At 43.2% G+C, this 20,990-nt stretch overlaps 1 protein-coding gene across 1 annotated transcript in view; it reads left to right on the top strand.

Annotated features, from left to right (window-relative positions):
* LOC115606378 (ras and Rab interactor 3-like) overlaps positions 1–20,990 on the top strand; it is a 171,661-nt gene extending 150,671 nt beyond the window's left edge. Inside the window, exons 23-27 of the mRNA XM_030482218.1 lie at positions 932–2,410; positions 4,856–5,164; positions 13,988–14,119; positions 17,239–17,402; positions 19,350–20,990. Of these exons, the coding sequence (XP_030338078.1) occupies positions 932–2,410; positions 4,856–5,164; positions 13,988–14,119; positions 17,239–17,402; positions 19,350–19,658 (2,393 nt within the window). The 3' untranslated portion in view covers positions 19,659–20,990. The remainder of the gene's footprint in view (positions 1–931; positions 2,411–4,855; positions 5,165–13,987; positions 14,120–17,238; positions 17,403–19,349) is intronic.

The raw sequence follows: 20,990 nt of genomic DNA, 5'->3' as shown, positions 1-20,990 counted from the left end.
GAAAACTCACCTGAGGGGGAAGAAGTTTATATGTGATACTGAATCTATTCAAAATATGAACAAACACTTTGTAAATTTTTAAATGAGCTATTCAAAGACATTCTAGTAAGAGGTTTGTGACATACAAAAATGACTACTTGCATCTTTCCTTTCCAGTCACAGCTGATGGCACCGAAATGCTTAACTATTCTTTAGCCTTCCAGTATACAACCTTCCTGTGTACACAGTGTTTTGCACCATGTTTCCTCTCTTACACTTGCAGGCAGGCAGTGTCATGGCTATGGATAATTGCCATCCAGAGCCACAGACTTTAATGATACTTTTAGCCTGTGGAAGGTATTTAAAATCATATGTTTCTGGACTGGTTGTACTGCAAAACAGGATCAGACCTCTTTGTAGACAGACTGAAACAGGAGCTTGCTGTGTCATCTTCATCTGATATCTCTTGTGCCTCCGGTGTACATTGGATCCAGTCTGTATATGTCAGCCCTGCACCTTCTCACAGTCAGCAAGAGGGAGACAGGAGGTCACCTGAGGGCTTCACACTCTCACCTCAGGTATCCATAGCTATTTGCATTTAGAGGGCAGTGATCACTGAACAAGCCATAAACCCCCTTTCACAATCATTTGTATTTGTTACTTGTGCCTTCCTACTCACACTGCATAGGATGCACAGCATTACAAGTTCTCACTTGATGAGTGTCCTAAAATTGGCAAGAAAGAGGTTTCTGGTGAAGCTTCTGAGCTTGTTGTATAAAACAGGCAACCCTTTCTTCACACAGTTTTGTGCAGAGGTATGAAAGCTTTTGTACCATTTATTTTAACAAAAAGTAGGACTTCTACATGCCTTTAGCAGCTAAAATTCTCTCAGAGCATTTTTTCATTCTTCATTCTTTTTTTTTTTTCTTTACTTTTTTTTTCTTTTTGACAGATTTCTGGGATTCCTCCTTAAACCACAGAAGAGGAGAGGAGTTATCCCACCCTGCAAAAGACGCTGCTTTCAGCACTGCCCAGACAGACAGTTTAAAATCTACCCACTGTTTTGCAAGCGGCACAAACCACTGCTCATGTGAAATTGAGCTGTCAATAGGAAATGACAGGCTGTGGTTCGTGAATCCTATTTTTATAGAAGAGTGCAGTAATCCTTTTCCACCAGATGTACCTTCTCCTAAAAGCCGTGCTGTGAGTGCCGATCTCCCCCCTGCCACCATGCTCACTGAAAAGAGGTCTCCCCGCCGCCCTCCTCCACCTCCACCTTCACATGCTCTTGTTCAGAAGTCTTCTCTGAAGCTCTTGCAGGATCCCATCACTGCCTGTGAAGAAAACGAGCTGCTCCTTCAGCCACTAGAAAAGACCATGAAGGAAATGAGAATTGAAGGCGGTGACAATAAAAAAGAAAGGAAGCAGAACTACTCAGTCAGTGAGCCTTCAGCAGTGAGCCCCAAGAAGGGCTCCCAGCCCTCTGTCCCCCCACGGAGGCGGCTGTCTGAGAGGACCTCAGAGGAGAGTTGTGTGGGAAACCCCAGAAGTTGTGAAACGCTGAAAGGGGAACGGACAGAAGAAAACCAACATACAAGTACAGAGAGCAGAGATAAAAAGTCACTGTGCAAAAAGGCTGTAGAAATGCCTGGGGAGGTTCCTGAGACAGCTGTGTCACAGTTTCAGGAGGCAAAGCCTGAACCTGCAGAGAAGAAGGACATGCCTGGGATTCAAAGCAATGCCACAGGAAAGTCACTTCCTATCCCACCACCGAGAAGGAAGAGGCTTTCCCAGGTACCGAGGGTCCCCAGCTCTTGCCAGTCAAAGCAAAGAACAGTGGCAGAGGTGGCCACAACCACGGCCATGGTGCAGGATTTGTGCAAGAGCAGCTCTGCTACAGCATCAGGTGGTGCCGCTTGCACACACACCAAGACTGAACTGCGACATGGCTGCAAATCCGTCAACTCAGCTGAACTGAAAGATGCTCACTCCTCCCTGGAAGGCCCAGGAGGCAGCGCTGTGGCTCAGACGTCAGCATCTGAACCAGACTCCTACTCCACCAGCAGCACAGAGGATGACCTGGAGATGCCGAGTAGTTCATCTAGTAAAAAGACACGCTCCATGATCTTGGACAAGGCCAAGAACAGGCTCTCCTTTGTGAACCTGTCCAATGTCCTCACAGTCTTTTTGTCTAGTGACAGGAAGCTGCAGAAGAAGATTGTGGAGCTGGCACACGACAAGGACTCATACTTTGGCAACCTGGTGCGGGACTACAGAGTGTACAGTTTAGAGATGATGGCAAAGCAGAGCTCCAGCACAGAGATGCTACAAGAAATCCGGATGATGATGACGCAGCTGAAGAGTTACTTAGTGCAGAGCACTGAGTTGAAATCTCTGATAGACCCAGGCTCCCACACTGAAGAACAGTTAGGTAGGTGACTATGCTTTACCCATCCTTGGGCAGAATTTGGGAAGGTGAGGAAGAAGACAGGATTACGCAGGCACAGGTTCTGCTTTGCAGAATTATAAACCATCTCTTAAAAGCTGAGGGGTGTGAATTGAAGTCTACTCTGTGGTTGCCAGCACTTGGAGGAGCAGCTCTAAATACAGGGAGACCAGGGAGGGGAAAATCTCTCATAAAAAATTAATGTTTTAAAGGGAAGAGTTTAAGAAGAAAAGATGTATGTTTGTGTGTGAGAGAGACATATATGTATGTATATATGCACATATACACACATATAAATATGAATCTGTGTGTGTGTATATGTGTACACACAGGCACACACAGAGAGAACTGCGTTCACTGGAAACACGAAAGGCCAATATCCCCCTGCACAGTTGTGTTCCCCATGGCCTTCCGTGTCCACTGCCCCACACTCTGCAGTGAGGGTGGAGAACTCCTGGTATGCGGCAGCCAGATCTGGAGTCAGTCACTGTCTCACAACAAGGGACAAGACTACAATGGTTTTGAGTGGCAGATTGGAGGAATCACTTGATCCCACTCTGTGCTCCTTAGAGCTCAGAGGCACAAAGACCTCACTGCTGCAAGACCACTGCTGTCTCCAAAATACAGCATTTGCCTCTTGTTGCCACAGACATAGTTTGCCTTTGGGGAGGAAAATTAGTATTTTTGACTGTTTAGGGGTGTTTTGTTGCTTCTCATTCAATATTCTGTGAGGGAGTAATGTGCTACTGCCGCCCTTGCTAAGAAGTGGACAGGCCTGTTTAACGTACATTCATGAACAAATATACCAAGCTGTAGGATTTTTTATCCCAGTCAAAGCCGTACAGCCAGAAAAAGCATGCATGGATGCACTTACATGCTTTTCTGATTTAAAATTGTTTCCTGAGGACCTGAGAACCGGAGCTATTTATGAGATCCCTAAACTGGCTTAAAGCAAGCTGGGAGCTGGAAGACCCCCAACACAGAACATGGCCAACCACAGAAGTGACCAGGGATTCCAGGGAATCCTGTAGTTCCAGTATTAGATGGGACCCAGCTACCCTGGGTGAGCCAGGACTCAGAGGCACTCAGCTGCCAGTCTCAGCAGGCCCTGCTGACTTTTTTCTTCCCCAGCTAAGGCTTCACATGATCCTGCAGTCTCCCCAGCAGAAGAGACCTGCTGCCAGCCCATTGCCACACCTAGGAGAAGGGAGCTACAGTTTCACTTTCCATGCATCTCATGTAACACCCGCACTTTTTGTTCTAGTAACCCCTTTCTTCAAAGCAAAGGGGCTGTCAGCACAGAGAAGTCAGTCTTTAATCTTGATTAGGGAAGGTGGAGAGGAAGCAGAAAGAAGAAGTGTCCTTGTTCTGCTTGGTAGAGCTGCATGTGTGCAAGGATCCCCCCCACCTTCACACAGACATGCCTGGTTACCTCTAGCGCTGTTCACTGGTGGTTCCTTAGCAGGATGATATGGTCCAGTCAGCCTAGGGGGACTACCTTTCCCTGTGGAGGACAGCCATTCCCACCATTTGAATTTGTCCTGCTTCAAGCGAACCGTTTCTCTGGATCCTTTAAAATAGTTGCATTTTGTATATATAAATGTTATTGCCCTCTGTTCCATTCCTCACTGAATGAGTGGATGAACTCTCTTGCCAGTGACCTTTTTGCCTGAGTGTAGGGATGAAAAGAGGATTCCTTGCAATCCTTCCAGCTCTGGTTTCTAGGAGCCAGACAACAGACTTTTTCAGTGTCTCTCATGCTTGCTTTTGTCTCCTGCTGAATATTAAGCAAATGCTCAACCCACACAGACTATTTCCTCATCCACAGGTGGCGTAAGAGGTGACATAAGTATCAGTAAGTTAGAGACACTTGAACAGTAAGGGTGAGAAACTTCTGACCAGATGTTTGTGTCTGCCACTGAGCGGGCGGCTACAGCCACTTTTCATTCACTGCGGAGAAGGGGGTGCTTTGAGGATTCAATTCTTTTCATCCCACAGTGGTTATCTCAAACAAGTCAGAGGGAGATGTCAGAGGGACATGAGATGAATCCCACCTGGGCATCTGTAAGGGCAGGGCTATGAAAAGAAGCACAGTAAGATGAGGTTCCTCATCTACTCCTAGAGTTGCCTTTTCTGCTGCCTGACTGTGCCATGCTGGTCAGCCAGGATGTCAGGCAAAGATAGCTGCTGGTAACAGGAGCTCTTATACAGAAACCATGCACCGGTGTTCATCTCAACCCTATCCAGGGCTTCTGGAGGGTGCTGGTAATGAAACATTTAGTTTCTGGGTTGTAATTTCTGCTCCCTGCTCACAGCTAGGCAGGAGTGGATGAATAATCAACCACATGTTTTCTTAGGAGTTTTACTTGCGCCTGCACTATTGTATTGATTATTTATCATGGACTTCTGTGTTCTCCCTTCTCTGTGCAGAAGTGATTGCTGAGACAGCTTTATACAAATGTGTTCTGAAACCTTTAAAAGAAGCCATTGATTCTTACTTAAAAGAAATCCACAACAAAGATGGATCCTTACAGCAGCTAAAAGAGAACCAACTTGTGATACAAAACACAACTACCACTGACCTAGGCATCACGACCAGTGTGCCTGAAACCATTGTGCTTGAAAAGATCCTTCAAAAGTTCACAACCATGCACAAGGCCTACTCCCCAGAAAAGAAGATTGCCATCTTGCTGAAGTCCTGCAAACTCATCTATGACTCCATGGCTCAGGGAAACCCAGGTACAGCACTCCTACTGAAATGGTATCCTTCAGTGGTCCTTCCCCATATATCAGGAACAGGGTTTATGATACAGTTGATATGGTAATATTCAAATTGGTGGTAACAGTGATGGATGGTGTGTTTGGTATCAGCTGTCCACAGGTAATGTTCAAAATGGGCTGCTTAGTGACTGGGAAATTCTCTGCACTAATAACAGATATAAGATGTTACCTTGTTAACTTTAAGCTGCATAATCCCAAAAAAGCAGATGTCTCTAAGTATGTGTTTTATGTGTAATGTCCTTTTTGCAGAGGTCTTCACACGGCTTTCCATAAATCCTCAGAGCTCTGCCCCACCTTGTAGCAGCTTAATGGTAAATTCTAGGAATGGATCTTTGGGAAAAGTCTTTTGGTTTCTTCTTTGTAAAGTTTTGCCTAAATTGAGGAGGAAATGCAGAATGCTAGTACTGTTTGTTATGAATTCCTGATGATCCAGTAAATTCCAAAAGCCACTACTATGCTTCTTTGGTGTGAGGAAGTATGTGCTCTGAGTATAAATATAACTTGGGCCTCAGGCCAACAACTAAATGCACACATTAAGCCTTTGGCCTGCAGACAGGACGCATTTTTACAGATAGACCAGGAAGCTCCTTCCTCCAGGAATCTGCTTTGCCAGTTTAAGAGCTTTCTTTTTCTACTGGTGAGCTGATGACCAGCCATGCATAAATTGAGAGAGAAGAAAGATGTTACTTTGCTAAAACATGCAATCGTTCAAAAACTCACAATCTTCAAAGGTGCTTTTAGCTTTTCTGCTTTATTTTGTACTTACCACAGCCTTGGAACACTCATGCAGGAGTTGTGTCCCTTCTGAGCCTCACCTGAGGGTCATCCCTTGGACAGTACGCAGCAAGATTCAGTGACCAATCTAGACACATTAACAGCAGAGCAAGAAGCCACCTCGCGGCTGAGCCAAAGCTGCAGCGTGGATAGGACCACTCACTGCCTTTAAATATTATGAGAAGATTTGGAAACATGTAGGGGAATTTGCTGTGACTTTGTTAAAACAGTTGTGTTAAGTTTGAGAGTAAATTTGGTATAAATCAAAGGCTCGTATGCCTCATTAAAACCCACATAGGAGACATGGTCTCCTTCCAGTGCTGGTGGTATGTTACATATTTGTCATACCTGAGTTAGTTCAGGGCTGAAATTTCTCTACTGCAGGAAATGCCATTGTGTCATTTCATGTCAGAACGTAGAGGTCAGGGAAACAATTAAAAAAACCTTACATTTCTTAAAAAATTGGCATTTGTGAAATCAGAGGATTTCATTTTGGTTTGCTATGCTAACCAAAACACTTCATTTTGGGCAGCTCAGCTGCTTTCTCATGTGTAGTACTCCTGCAAGCAGGGTGAATGTCAGAAGCTGACTTCACCCCTGTGCATCCAGTTCCCTCTCCAGTATATATGATCAGTGACGCATATCAGGGTCTGGTCATAAGAAAACTGGCCTGGCATGAAGGAAGTGTACCCAATGAATTGAGATCAGAAAAAGATGTTAAGGGGTGAAGAATGCTATAGTCTAGCTCCCGGAAGACAGTGGGCTTGGAGAGAAATTGAGTGAAACGTCCTGTAGACCCACTTAGAAGCAAAATGTGTGAAACCTCTTCAACAGAACGAACTGACCCCAGATCACTTTGATTTTCCAGCAAAGACAAACATCCAGCAAACTGAAATATTTTTCTGACAGGGAATTCCCAGCTGTGGTGTGCTGAAGAGAGTGCTGTGGGCTGCTCAGACCAGATTTCAGAGGGCAGGAATTCTCCTCCGGCTCTCTGCCCAACTTGAGAACAATGGCCCAGAGCCCCTTTTGCTTTCAGCCAGCCCTAAGGCAGCTCAGTGCTCTTCGCACAGGAAGAACAGAGCCCATGCTCAGCTTCCTGTGCAATAGACTGTTCGTCTTTTAGCTCCTTTTACTCACTGCTGAATTAGAAAGTTCCCTCCTCTTCCAAGATCAGAGCAGGTGGAACACAAAATTAATCATTCCCTCTGCTGCAGGACAAAATCAGTCTACCTCTGTCAGAAAAAAATTCTGTTCAGTAACATCACTTATGTTGCCTGGTTTAATTTGCAAGTTGGCAGCTCATGCCAGGTCTTTATTCACTTTAGGCTAATGGTAGGATGAGCTGATCTGAGGACATGGTTTCATATCTCAAAGCAAAGTGCAAATACAACCAAATTTTTTTTCAGACCCGTATGAAAACACAAGTTTTTTAACATTTTGAGACCCATGTATAGCAGTTCAGGTTTGGCCAGGGTGTCCCAATAGGTCCCAAGTTTTCTTTAAAACTAGGGATAGGCTTATTCAGGAACATCTGTGTCTGTGGTAGTGCCCATCTTGCCACTGCTGAAAGAGTCGTGGCACACGGAGGTCAGCCTTGATTGACTCCATGTATATCAAGCCATTTTGAGAAAGGAGTTCTTCAGTTTGATTGCAATTCATACTACATGACAAATTCTGCCTGAAAAATCAGCTGTGGTTGAAATTGTTGTTAGTCAGACTATAAACTGAATGGGTTAGAGCCTCAGCTGGTTTAAACTAGCATTTCTCCTTCAAGTTGAAAGCAATCAACTTGTGGATCTGATTCATGAGGAAGGCATCAGAATTCCTGTTTTATCAGAAAGAATTAGGAAGACAAATTCACAGTCTTTGTCAATACATCTTTCTCCAACAGATATCTGAGTACAACTACAAGACACAGATCTACGTTTAAGTAGGACTAATCTACAGCTACATCTAGCTGTAGCCAACGGGTGGGTCTCATGTCTAGCTTTCATTATAGACAATAGGGACTTAGTCAATGCAGCTCATTAATCTGGCTAGATGTGGGCGTCTGTTTTAGGTTGAGATGACTCATGACAAACTTCACTGACGATATTGATGAATTCATCACTGGCTATAAAAAGAGCTTGGGGGTACAGGTTCAGATATTCACATGTACAGAGTAGGCAGTAGCATTAGTAATTGAATCCTCCCCAGTGGGACAATACAGACAGCATTGTGGTGTCTCACTGAGCTTTTCCAAGTTCTGTGCAAACTTAAATAACAGCAACATATGCGTCCAAGAATAGCCTACAATCTAAAAATATGTAACCTGCCTGCTAAAAATACAAGGAGCAGTTAGTAAGAATAATATGCATTAAAAGAATTAAAAAAAGAAGAGTTTGGAAACCCACCTCATTCCCACATACTGGCTGGCACTTCTGGTGGCTTCTTTTAACCTATACACTAGAAAAAGTAAGAGACAGGACTCATGGGAACTGTAAGCTCCCAGCTCTCTGACTGTTCCTTCATTTGAAAGGCAGGGCCCGCTACCCACAGGGAAAGTTGGGTGCATAGCTGATTTATATAGATGAACTGTAATCTTATGTAGAAAATCTGCTTATTATTTACCTTTCAGAAAGACCTTTACTCAGACAAAATGTAAAAAAAGGTATATTGTGTTGTAGGATCTCTGCTTTTCACTCTGTCAAAAACAAAAGTGACACTTGCGGAGTGATAAACAAGATGCAAGTCTGCAATATGTGTGGTCTGTGGGATGAGCCTGGAGCACCCAGCCTTGTGCTGCCTGGGAGCTGCCACTCTGTAGAAAAGAACCAACAGAAAAGCAAAAATAGAGGGACAGTAGGCACTGGTTTATGAAAAAATACTTTGTGAGACAATCAGGCCAAACTTGGTCAGTCTATGAGCGAGGAAGATCAAGCATGGAAAGGCTCTAAGCTTAAGCTGGAAGTTTGAAAGATGGGAAGATTGCTTTCTAAGGAGACTTAAGAAGAATTAACAGAGGAACAATTCTTTTACAGCAACATTTTTAACTTGTAGACTACCTAATGTTATGAAGCTTTATTTTTGGAGTATCTTTGAAGTGCACAGGGAACTGGAGTATATAGCTCAAAACCAGATCTGTACTAATGATGGAGTTTGCTGGGTAACTGGCCCTAAAACATGTGATTTAATAATTTCTGTTGCATAATTTTGCATGGCTAATACATAGCCTGCTTTCAGAAAAAAGAGGTCAGATAGGATATATATTCCATTGGAATATTTCTCTTCCTTAGCTTTTAGGATTAAATTTGTCACCCACTGTAGAATTGAGCAGTCACATATTAGTTGCCCTGATGCACTCCTATATAGCTCTGCAGTTGACAAAGGCATGAACCTGAAGCAGTGTGTCTTAAGCTTGTGGAAAGGAAACTGGCTTCAAATACTTAAGCAGCCAGTGTAGAACCGATGCTAGAAGCTCTGAAAACTAAGTCAGAGCAATCCCACTACACTGCTCATTATCAGTTCTCACTTCTGAGAAGGAAAATAAAGCTATACAGGTTTACTTCCTTGTGTTTTGGAAGAGATTTGTATTTAAGTCACTATTAATGAAGGCTGATAGACTAGAGATTATATCTTTTTTCTGGCTAGCACAATTTCTACATTTGAATTAAAGAGCAAGTTCAAATTTTCAGGGCAATGAATTCCTCTGATCTGTAAAACATATGTTTTTGAAGTGGATTCATGCTGCCTGCATATATTAACTCTCTTAATTTAACTATCATAAATCAAACCTTGCTGAAGCAGTACGGGATAGACAAGAGATAGCAAAATGCTAGTGAGTGAAAAGATGTTCACAATCTTTTCTTATGATCTTTGTCCTGGTTTCCACAACAGTCTTGAACAAATCTCAGTTAACCTTTCTGTACCTCAGGTTTCCCAGCTATAAATTGAGGCTAAAATCAATGTATTTCCTGGAGAGCTGCTGCCAGACATCATGCCAATGTTTGTAAAATATTAGAGCAAAGTGCAGAGCATCATCAGTGTCTGCTGGTTGTCAGAATATACATGAAGCGAAAAGACATGCACGAATGTGTTAAAACAGGCTGTAATTTCTTTATGGAGGCTTGGGCAGAATTCCAGTTGCTTTAAATCATGTATTTAATTAATACCCGTCTATTCAAGTGCTGCATTCCAGCCAGGAACTGACGTTATATTTGCTTTGCTATAAACATAATAGGATGAGTTTGTGGCAGAAGAGAAGGCTTATTTTAAGCTTCTTATAGATGTTTATGAAATAAATGTTTCCTGATCATGCAGGGAAGAAGGGGAAATAAAGCAAGCAAGTCATATCTGAAGTAGGACAACACCACCTTGTACAAGCGAGTTCAGTCCCAGTGTCACCGAGACCCCTGGCAGGTTCAGAGCTAGATTTAACTCTACCAGCTGCAAGCATACCTCTCTGTGAGAGACCAAGATGGAGCTAGACATGCAGGTCTGGGAACTTGGCTCTGGCCCAGATTGAAAGTGGAGCTGAGGAGTCAGCAGCCTGCAGAGAGCACCCTGCTGCAGCTCCCGCATGGATGCTGGGTTGTATCCCAGTGCCTTTCATGGCACAGGGAGCAGGTGGGTTGCACGATGCTGAGCAGCACCAACCTCTTGGGTGTCTTGGTTCACAGGTATTGTTTTGTGTATCTTTGTGCCTCCTACTTCTGGTCATATTTGAGTTGCTGACAGCACCTGTTATCCCCATGAATGGACTCAGATACAGGGCACCTCAGGACCGTAACTGGTCTGACGGCTGTACATGTCTAACCTAGTCCCTGTGCCTACTGTGACATCCAAGGCCATGGGAACAAGAGAAAGTTCAGAGTCCCGTCCTCTCAGGCACCTATCCTTCGCTCCATGTGAGGTCAGTGGAGAGAAGCTGTTGCAATGTCTACATGGAATAGGCACAGTATATCATGCCTGACCTGTCCTAGGCAACACTGACAGTTTGTGGCAACACATGGAGTCAGAGCTAGATCCTTGACGATTAGCTTTTCTTTTGTCTTGTCGATACCTACAGCTCCTGTTGACTTCAGCTTTAGCTATAGATGTGGGTATTTAAGAATCAGGCTTCATATTCCCACGAGTGGATTAAAATGATGTCTAGTAATTTATGCAGGTTATGAGCATACAGCATATGGAAAATGAGTACTCCTTCCATTACTGCAGGCAGACATCTCTTCTCTGAGTTTATTAATCAAAAAGAAACTGTACGTTAGATTTTCATATTTAAGCCATATAAACAGCTGGGAGTCCAATAATATTTCTTTGAAATCTTAAAGTTGTGAAAGGTTTATAAGAAGGTCTGGTAGGGAGAGCAGCTAAATCAGCTTATAGAAATGACATAGGCAGCAATGAAAAATAATTGCCTCAGTGCCTGCTTGTACATACAACTACTTCTCAGTCAATAAAAAAGAAATTGAGAGATTCTGTAGGCGTTCTTGAAAAGTGTCCTCTAACTTTCATTTCAGTTGACATTAGACGTTGATGGCTGGGGATATGGAATTGTTTAGTTCCAAGAGCTGTTTCCACTCTGCATTGTTTGGTTGTCCATTGTCCGGTTGGTGATCCATTTCGGTGACATTTTATTAAAAAAAAAAAAAAAAAAGCAGGTGTAACATGGATTGGTCATGAAAAGAAGTGGTAGGGAAGAGAAAATTCTGCTATTGGTCTTGCACTGGAAGGTCCCTTGGCCTTCAGGAAACTATAAGCACTCAATCCATGCCACTGGTCAGTAACTACTACATCATAAAGAAAAAGTTTTTAAAAATGGGGAAAAATGTGAACCTAGCAAACTCTTTGGTACTTCATCTTCCTTTACACTAACTTTATACGGAACTAACTCTGTTGGCATCTGATTTACACAGGTCAAAAGGAGCAGTATTTCTCCGTGCAGTTTTTCTAATACATTTTCATGTCTCAGTTGTGTCATCTTTTTTTGTTTTTTTGCTAGACAATATTAAATAGCTCTAGTACTAAGCTGCTTCTGTTAAAGTAATATATATGACAGCAATGAATCGGACCCTTCACAGAGCTGAAGCTTTTACAAAGACAGAAGCCAAGGCAACAACAGACAAATGAAATGTCATAGAATCATAGAATCATTAGAATGGTTTGGATTGGAAGGGACTTCACAGATCATCTAGTTCCAACTCCCTGTCATGGGCAGGGACACTTTCCACTACACCAGGTTGCTCAAAGCCCCGTCCAACCTGGCCTTAAACACTTCATGTTCATCCAGATGTTAATGAAACATTAATGTCCTTTTATAGTTTGGTTGAAGACTTAAGGCTGTGTCATCTGGCTAAAGGCAGCCATAATAAAACCAATAGAACTGAAAGCGTTAATGCATATTTCATTAAATAAATAGTCGATGTTGTGGCGTGTGTGGACTCTGTTAGAAACAGACTGAATTACAGCCCTGACAATCTCCCATCCTCCAACACTTTATTTTAAGTGGATCAACTCTCTGATCACTAGTTATATTACTGGGTTTATTTTTAAGCCACACTATTTTTTTTTTATTTTTTTTTTTTTTCATCAGGGGCTAAGCTCGTGTTTATTTGAGGCTTCAGAAGAACATCTTTCTTTGCCAGTGGAGAATCTGCGTCAGCTATGAATGACAAAAAAAGAAAGCTGACTCATGGCAAAAATTTGAAATAAGTCAGTGGGAACATTTGAGAAACAGGAATTTATGCCCTACCATGGAAGAGCATGTGGACTATGGACCAAAAATGGCTAGGGCATAATTTCACTGAAGGTACATCAAGGGTAACTTTGGTTCTTTGAGGTGAGGCAAATGGTTCTCAAGTAAGACACACATGGCCCATGAAAACAACACATTCAAGTGCTCAGGTGGGAAAAACTGCCCATGGTCTGAGGAAGGACATTCAGAGTGAAAACAATCTGGGCTTAGGTTAACTGTAATGGCCAACTCTAAACGTTGGGAAGATAGACCTGCTAAGCAACTTATCTGGGTTGTCCATGATGATTTTATGACATTTGGTGGAAAGTGAAAGCATCTTTCAAATAAGAAAAGTTATCCTTGTGTTCTTCACCGTTTATGTGGCAAAGCTTCATCTCGGATTCTATTTTTAGCAGTAATTCTTTATAATGGTGACTGTAAACATGTATGCTTTTTTGTCCTCAGAGATCCCAAAAAGCTGCTACAGATTGCGTGTAAGATCACTTTTTTGACTTTATCGATATGAATGGTTTTAAGCATAGGAAATCTTGAGCCCATGAGGATCTGTTCCTGTAGCACCTGCTGCACACCAATTCCATCAATTGCATATACTAATCTAAGCCCAATGTGAAAGACTTTTTATTTTCTTAGCTAGACACCAATGGCTGGGTAGATGCTTCCTCTTAGATTCTAGCTCTTTGGGAGACTGTTTTAATTAGGAACATGTAGTGCTATGTTTTGCCTTCTGAAGAAACACAAACAAGGAAGTCCTCAGTCCTAAAACCTGTCTCAAATTCTGTTTTCTGCTCTATGGTCCCACACACAGAGCATAAATACCCTTAATGCATATAGACAACTTCACTGCTAATACTGCAAACATGAATTTCAGTCTTGATGGCACTGTCAAATGAGGGGGCTGAGCTGACAGCCTTTGCACTCTTCGAGGATTGTCATTTGCCTGAGATCCATGAAGATTAAGCTTCTCTTTCTTAATAAATAAATAAATAAATAATCTTTCTTAAAGTTAATAAAGAATATCAGAAATGGAGCTCACTAAAAATTTTCATTCTCATATTTTGGGCTTGAAGCCAATCTACTTACTTTTTAAGTGTACTAACTTTCCCTTTTTCAGCATTTTTTTTTCCTTTGCTGACGCTTTTGAGCTTTAACTCTTCACATAATGTAAGCTAAAGTCTGCAAAGGACAAGCTGGGTGAGAAGCTGTCACTGTTGTGTGGGAATGTGTCTTTGTGGTGAGTTTATTGGGACCATTCTGTGTTTCTCTTTGCTCAGGGAAGCCGTACGGTGCAGATGACTTCCTCCCTGTGCTCATGTATGTGTTGGCTCGCAGCAACTTGACCGAAGTCCTTCTGAATGTGGAGTATATGATGGAGCTCATGGACCCTGCTTTGCAGCTAGGGGAAGGTAGACTACAGTGTTTGCTCCTGGGATATTCACTCTGGAAATCATTCTTTACCTCGCTTCAGTGTTTGTGAAAGTGGGGCATCTAGGCTGTGGCTAGGCTTTGTGGATAAGCTTTGGCCAAACTTTTCAAATAGGAGGCTCTAAAACTATTGTCAAACACTTTTTAACAGCTTTTTGGCAGTGTGGTGCCCTTAGACATCAGCTAGAAAGGCAGGGACCTAGCATAAATGAGATCTGTGTTGCTGCATTAATAACCTAAACAGAGACATCTAGTGTTCCTTGGCCCAAAGGCTGAAAAATTGAAAGGTCTGTGCAAAGATTTTTATTCCGATGAGAAAAGAGCACATTTCTTAAACTGTATTGTATGCCTGGGGCCATACATCATTCTCATGGTGACTCTACTCTTAAATTTGAGTGATCCCTTTAAACAATATTCTCTGGCTAAGTGTCAAAGTGAGGCAGAGAAAGGAAAGTTGGGTTAGAGTGGAATATTAGGTTTGGATGTGAATAAAGACATCTGCTACTAGAGGGATAAATACCCTAGGGAACTATGGGCCTTTTGCTTCTTAAACATAGATTGGGAAGCAAATGCAACTAAAAGTGACAGGGTTATGCATTCTGAGTTATGAACGAAGGTAATTTTTGACCATGTAGTCACTAAACAAGTAAAATGGGTTTTACTTCAGACTTTGTTTTGATAAGTACTGAGGTTCTAGAAAGAAGTCCTGGGTGAATAACAGCAGACTAATTTTATTCATATTAAATGGAAGTATAAGTCTGTAACTAAGAGCATGTCATCCTAGCACAGTGCAGAGGTGGGCAAAAGTAAGTACTAACAGAATGAGCAGTGACAGTGCAATCGTACTAGTGAGGGGTTTCTGCACAGGCTAATTATCCCGCTGAAAAGAATTGTTAGCAGAAAAAAAACATTAGCCTAAGCACAGCATTTTGCTGACATAATTAGGCTGGTTTTGGTGACTATGCTGACCAAAGGCTCTTCATTTCAAAAGGGCGTACTACCAGGCTGGTTACTGAAGTCATCTGGGTTGGGAAGCTCAGGGTATCAAAGGCAAAGCAGGCTGGAGGTTCTTTAAAGTCAAAGATACAAAGACTGTGTGAAATGCGCATGCCAGTCAAAGGGGGAAAATTTTGTGAGGAGTTCCAGATCAAACTGGCTGAAGAATCACATCAGAAAGGAGACTGGGAATAACTCCTGATACAGGCAATGGAATAAAAAAAGTCTCAGTGAAGACAGCTCTGAGATTGTGAAGAACAAGGCTAAAATGGCAAAAATTCAGTTGAGTTAGGCCTTTCTAAGGGAAATGGCAAAAGGTGATTCAGGCACAGAAATGAAAAAAAAAAATAAAAGCAGAAGTGAGAAAACTGTGAAATTACATCAGGTAATACATAAACTCATTTAAATCTGGCCTTCAAATTAAAAATTTACTTTGAATGAATTTTATAACAACAGTGATGTTGACTACTGGGGCAAACGCAAGGACAGATGATGGGGAATGACTGTGTGGAAATGAAGATACTGGGAAGTGTAACAAAAAATAATTCTTAAAGGTGTAATGAATTCCTGCTATGGAGGACTGGGAGATCTTCCTCCCTGGATGCTGAGGGAAGGGATACACCAGGTCGTGAGTCCCATCGTGGGGACCTCTGATTCTGCCAGAGTGAGAAATGCTGAATGACAGACAAGGGAAGGTAGTCACTCTATTTAAGAGACAAAAAGTGGCACTTGCAGGCTTGTTAGCCTGTTCTCAGCAGCACTTTGTGAGAGATGGTAAAGAAAAAGAGGGGGTTTGGTGTATGCAGACTTACATAGCTATGGGACATTCCTCATCAGATCCACCAAAGTACAGAAAGTCAAATGGCAATGTCAAATGGCAATGTTGGTCTCTCCTCTCCTACACCAAACTTCAATGGTGCTCTAAAAATACTGCTCTTACATAAAATGCTGTCTTAGCCACCACTTAAGCAACCAGCCGCGATGACTGTGGAGCTCATCAGAGCCTGAGGAAGGGTTACAAAACCCCAGGCGGGCTGGTGCGAGGTTTGGGTGATGTGGAAGTGCCATCTAGAGGCAACTGCAGTTATTATGAAACGTACTAAAGGCAGGGAGCTCCACCCAGCCGACAGGCTATTTTTATTCCTCTGTTTCCCCGGGCAGCAGCAGCAGGGAATCTCTCAGAAGCCGGGGCTCGGCGTCGCCGAGGCCTGGCCTCTCACCCTGCCTCGGGCCAGGTGAGCTCCTGCTGGGGCAGCTCTGCAGGCTGACTCCTTCCTTCTGTTCAGAGCAGACTCCCTCCCCAGCCTCTCGCTTGTCAGCAGAGCTGAGCCCGGGAGGCAGCTGGGAAAATGAGCTCTCAATTAACCCGGCACTGGGGCCATTCGCTGGCACGGGGCTGCCTCACAACCAAAGCAGCAGATTTCTCGTATTCAACTGTGTCCTCTTATCAGGGCTTATCTTCATCTCTGTTGATAAACCCTCTTCTTACCATGGTCCAGCTGCTTTCTTGGCTGCTGCAGTTGGTTATTTATTACCTGCTGCAGCCAACACCACAGCGGTCATGGAGTTTCTGAGGGAAAAAGGGTGGCTGCAGGCTTTTACTGCTTTATCCCATTTCTCTGCTTTACCAAGATTTATCCCGCAGCCCTGACCAGTCTAGGAATTACTCTCAGCCAACATCTGGGCTCCCTATCTAGTTGATAGAGATGGAGGGAGTAGAGGGTAACTTGTCCTTGCAGGTCTGAGACATCTTTCAGTCATGTGAAGTGCGGTGCCCACAAGGGGGCCTGAGCTCTAAACGCTTCAGCAATGTAGCTAGAGTTGGAGGGGCTGAATCCAGTCTTGTAGTTTTCCTACAGCGTACACTGTAGTTGTTACTATTTCCTTGCATCATGGGGACTGCTCAGGAGTCCAGATTACAGACCTGTTGCACTGGCCCTGTTAAACACAACAAAAAGATGGGCATGCCCCAAAGAATAAACCATCTGTGGTCAAAGGCATTGCTTGGGTTTGTTTGTGAAAGCAGCTTTTGTAGTAGGCAGGATGGAAGTGGGAATGGATGGCCTGTGCTGGTGTGATGTTCATACAAGACATCCTTTTGCAGGCTCCTATTATTTAACCACCACCTATGGGGCCCTGGAGCACATCAAGAACTATGACAAAATCACCGTCACGCGACAGCTGAGCATGGAGGTGCAGGACTCCATTCACCGCTGGGAGCGACGGAGGACACTGAACAAGGCCCGGGCTTCCCGCTCATCAGTGCAGGTAGCTGGCGTTGTTTGCTACAGACAAAGCCTGAAAGATGAACATGCTCTCTATACTTACTGGTTTTAATTTGATAATTATTTTAAAACAAAGTTAACCCAAATCACTAGTAAAAACGAAAAATACATATGGTGCAAGATTTCCAAATCTTAAAAAACCACACCTTTGAAATACGTATCACTTTTACTTCAAAAATTAATTCTGAAGTCTTGAAGTACCCTCATAATAATATAATTTTAAATACAACTGCAGAGTGATTTTGTTGTTCCTTCTCAAAGAAGGCATGCTAGGAGCAGCCACATGCGGAGAGCTGTGGCGAGGAAGCAGGGAGCCTGTCCATCACTCTTAGGGCCTGGGGAAATCATAGGCTAAGCTGAGGAGATGTGAGCAGGCTATGCAGGGATGGTTCCTAGATGGTATAAAGCTGTAGGAGGACCTGAGACATCCCAAGGACCAGTCAGACAAGCATCTTCCAGAGCCTGGCTTCTCCTGTCTGGCAGCAGGGAAGACCTAACAGTGTCCGGTTAGCTTTGGAGCCCATGCTGTGTATGGCCTGGTGAAGACCTCCCCATGCCCCAGTGGGAGAGGGTCCCAAGAAGGCTGGGTGCTGTGGGCCTGCAGCTATGGTGAGGCTGGCTGCAGGACCAGGCAGTCGCGATGCCCTGCCAGCCGCATGTCCTGTGATCAAATTGTCACCCACAGGGAGGCAGCAAAGGCCACGTCTCAGTTCTGTAAAGCCTTCACAGCGAGAAACAAAATTGTGAATGCGGAGGCGAAAGCCAGGGGAAAGTCTCCTGAGGGGGAGACAGACCATATAGCCCTGACAAAGCATGGAATTGATTACGTCTCCCATATTGTGATCGAAGTAGGCCCTGATGATCTCAGAACTGGACAATGATGGATGGAATACACCAAACATGCATCCAGCCCCGAGTGCTGCTCTGGAAGCAGCTCATAGCAAGTACCTAGCATGGAGCATAATAGCTGAGTGAGGAGATGCCACATTTCCCCAGAAGATTCCCATCCCCTCCAGCAGTGTAAGGACCATTTTACATTCCTGTGAATAAGGGTTAATATCAGAGACATGCAAGCCTTTCCCAGCAGAGATAAACAGCTTGCTGATGCGTTCAGCATGCTCCTGCTCATCCCTCTGGCTGCCTTAATCATCTGCAGTGACACTCCATAAACACAGTTTGGAAACCCACAGTCCACATATTTGACAAAATTTGACGAACCTGAGTATTTTCTGACCAAAATGGCTGGGAATTTTTTTTCACTTCACAGATACAAATTATACATGCAGGTTCCACTGTGACCAAAAGCTCTCTAGATTCTGTTCCTCATGAGTCTGGCAAAAACATCCCAACAGCAGTTAATGCCTGAAACAGGATACAAGTAAAACAGCTTTCTCAGCATAACTTCTTCTGCTGTTTCCTTGCTGATGGAAGGAAGTTTGGAGGACACTGTCTCAAGATGCTCTTTGGGTGATGGTGGAGTTGCAAAGGTCGCTACACTGCCAACCCTCTCCTGTTTCTGTGAGACAGGGGATTTTCAGACCAGATCTCTGAGGTTTTGGGATTGTTATTCTGGTCTGTTACTTCTTTGCATCCTATTTCTTCAGGAGTTGTAGAAAAGTGGGAGAAGGAACTGTTGCAGACTGCTCACTAAGGATATTCACCAAAATTAGAGAAAACCTTTCACTTATGTGTCTTTAAAGGGCTAAGTATTCAGTTAAGTGTTTGTTAATTTAAGTATTCGCTGATTCAGAGCTTGTTCTTCAGAAGGGAGAAAACAGAGAATAACTAAGGCATTGGAGAACGATTGGAGGATATTTGAGGGCGCCTAGGAGCTCTAGGCAACTAGAGCTTTGGGGCTGAATTCTACCTCCTTCAGTCCTAAGTAAGTCACTGTGTTAACTGCAAGATCTATCCTCATGTTTCTCTTCAGGATTTCATCTCTATCTCCTTTCTGGAAATTGGTGCTCAGTCAAGGACACTTGCTTCCCGGAAAGACACCACAGCTGAGCAGCTGAGCCAGCAGTGTGCCGAGAAGTTTGAAGTCTCCCATCCCAAAGACTATAGACTCTTTGTTTATGTTGATGACCAGTGGCTGCAGCTGGACAAAGATGCCCTTCCTCACCATATTAAAGCCTCCCTCCTGAAGTGTGAAACCAAGAAAGATTTCCATTTTATTTATAAACCAATAGACCATAAAACCCCACCAGTTCCAATTGTCAAAGAGTCAGACTTTCCCTAAGGGCCATGCTGCCTTTTTTGTTGTGTTTGTTGTCAACCTGGAAGGGCTGGATAGTTTATCTCATGGGATCCTCTGATACCTGCAGACCTTAGAAGGTCTCTGGAGCATGGTCTTTGGCACAGGGCAGATGTGCTAACTGTAGATGCTGTCTGAATACCGAGCATTTCTCAGCAGAGTTCATTTGCAGAAATAAAAAGAGCATTCAGGAGAACATTCATCTTGTGGAAAACTTGAAGTATCAAACCTCAGAACTTCCTGCTGGCAGCCAGCCGACATCACAGAATGTAAATGCACAGCGGAGAAAATCCAGAGATCTTGCAGAAAACTGGACATTTACTCCATGATAAATTATAGCAGGTGTGAATCACCCCCGTGCACAAGGCCTGTGCACACACCTCAATGCTATCTGGAGGTAAGACAGCTTTTATGCCTTACAGTATCTGTTCACACAGTTTGAATAAACTGAGTCTTGTCTGATGTATTCAGAGGCATAGGGTTGCCATCTGCAGCAGAACTCCATCTCTGGCTTGCTGTCTACAAAATGTCATTGCCTTTGAAATCCACGGAATTACAAACCATGCAAGATGATCCTGTACTGTCACTAAGAGTACATTTTCTGCCATCTATTTGTCACTGAAATCGGGTAGCATAGGCATTTTCATCAGTGTATTTTTTTTACAGATTGAAAGTCTTCACCATCAGTTTTACATGTACAGCAGTTTAGTCACATTGGTTGTATAATAGTGTCATTGGTTAATTGTGTATTTATTTCCATGCGTGATATGGTGCAATTATTTTTAAATAAGTGCTTGTAAAAAAACTTAATAATTTTCCCAGTGTAGCAAACCAGATTAAAATTTGAAAATCAAAAAGAGCTAGAAATAAATACCTGTCCCTTTTTATCCAGATGTCATTTTCTCTAGTGTTTTTGTGACTATAAGTCCTACCTACATTAAGAAATTCAGGCTGTTACAGACAGAACTTGCTAATTCTCCTTTCTACCTGTGCTTTCAGTCATTGCAGACTTAAATTTCCCTGCAAACCTACATTCCCACAGAATAAATTTAACCAATATAGAAATGCATGTCCTGAAATTTGAAACAACTTTTCAGGCTTGGACAATGGAAGCGGGAGCCTTAATTGCAAGACAGATCCATGTGTTCTGCATGCCTTCATGCAGACAAGATTCCCACTGTGAGATACTAGATTGTATGCATGCAGGACGCATGTAACCTCCACTGCAGCTACACAAACTTGGGATCAAGCCCAGCAAAGCTCTGCTTAGAAAGTGTTTTACTGTGGGTTTTGCTCAAAGCTGCTATTGTTTCCTCC

The sequence above is a fragment of the Strigops habroptila genome, chromosome 4 (assembly GCF_004027225.2).
Source record: "Strigops habroptila isolate Jane chromosome 4, bStrHab1.2.pri, whole genome shotgun sequence".
In the NCBI taxonomy this organism is placed as follows: domain Eukaryota; kingdom Metazoa; phylum Chordata; class Aves; order Psittaciformes; family Psittacidae; genus Strigops; species Strigops habroptila.
Note: the sequence above shows the minus strand (reverse complement) of the source record. Positions and strands in the feature narration are given on the sequence as shown.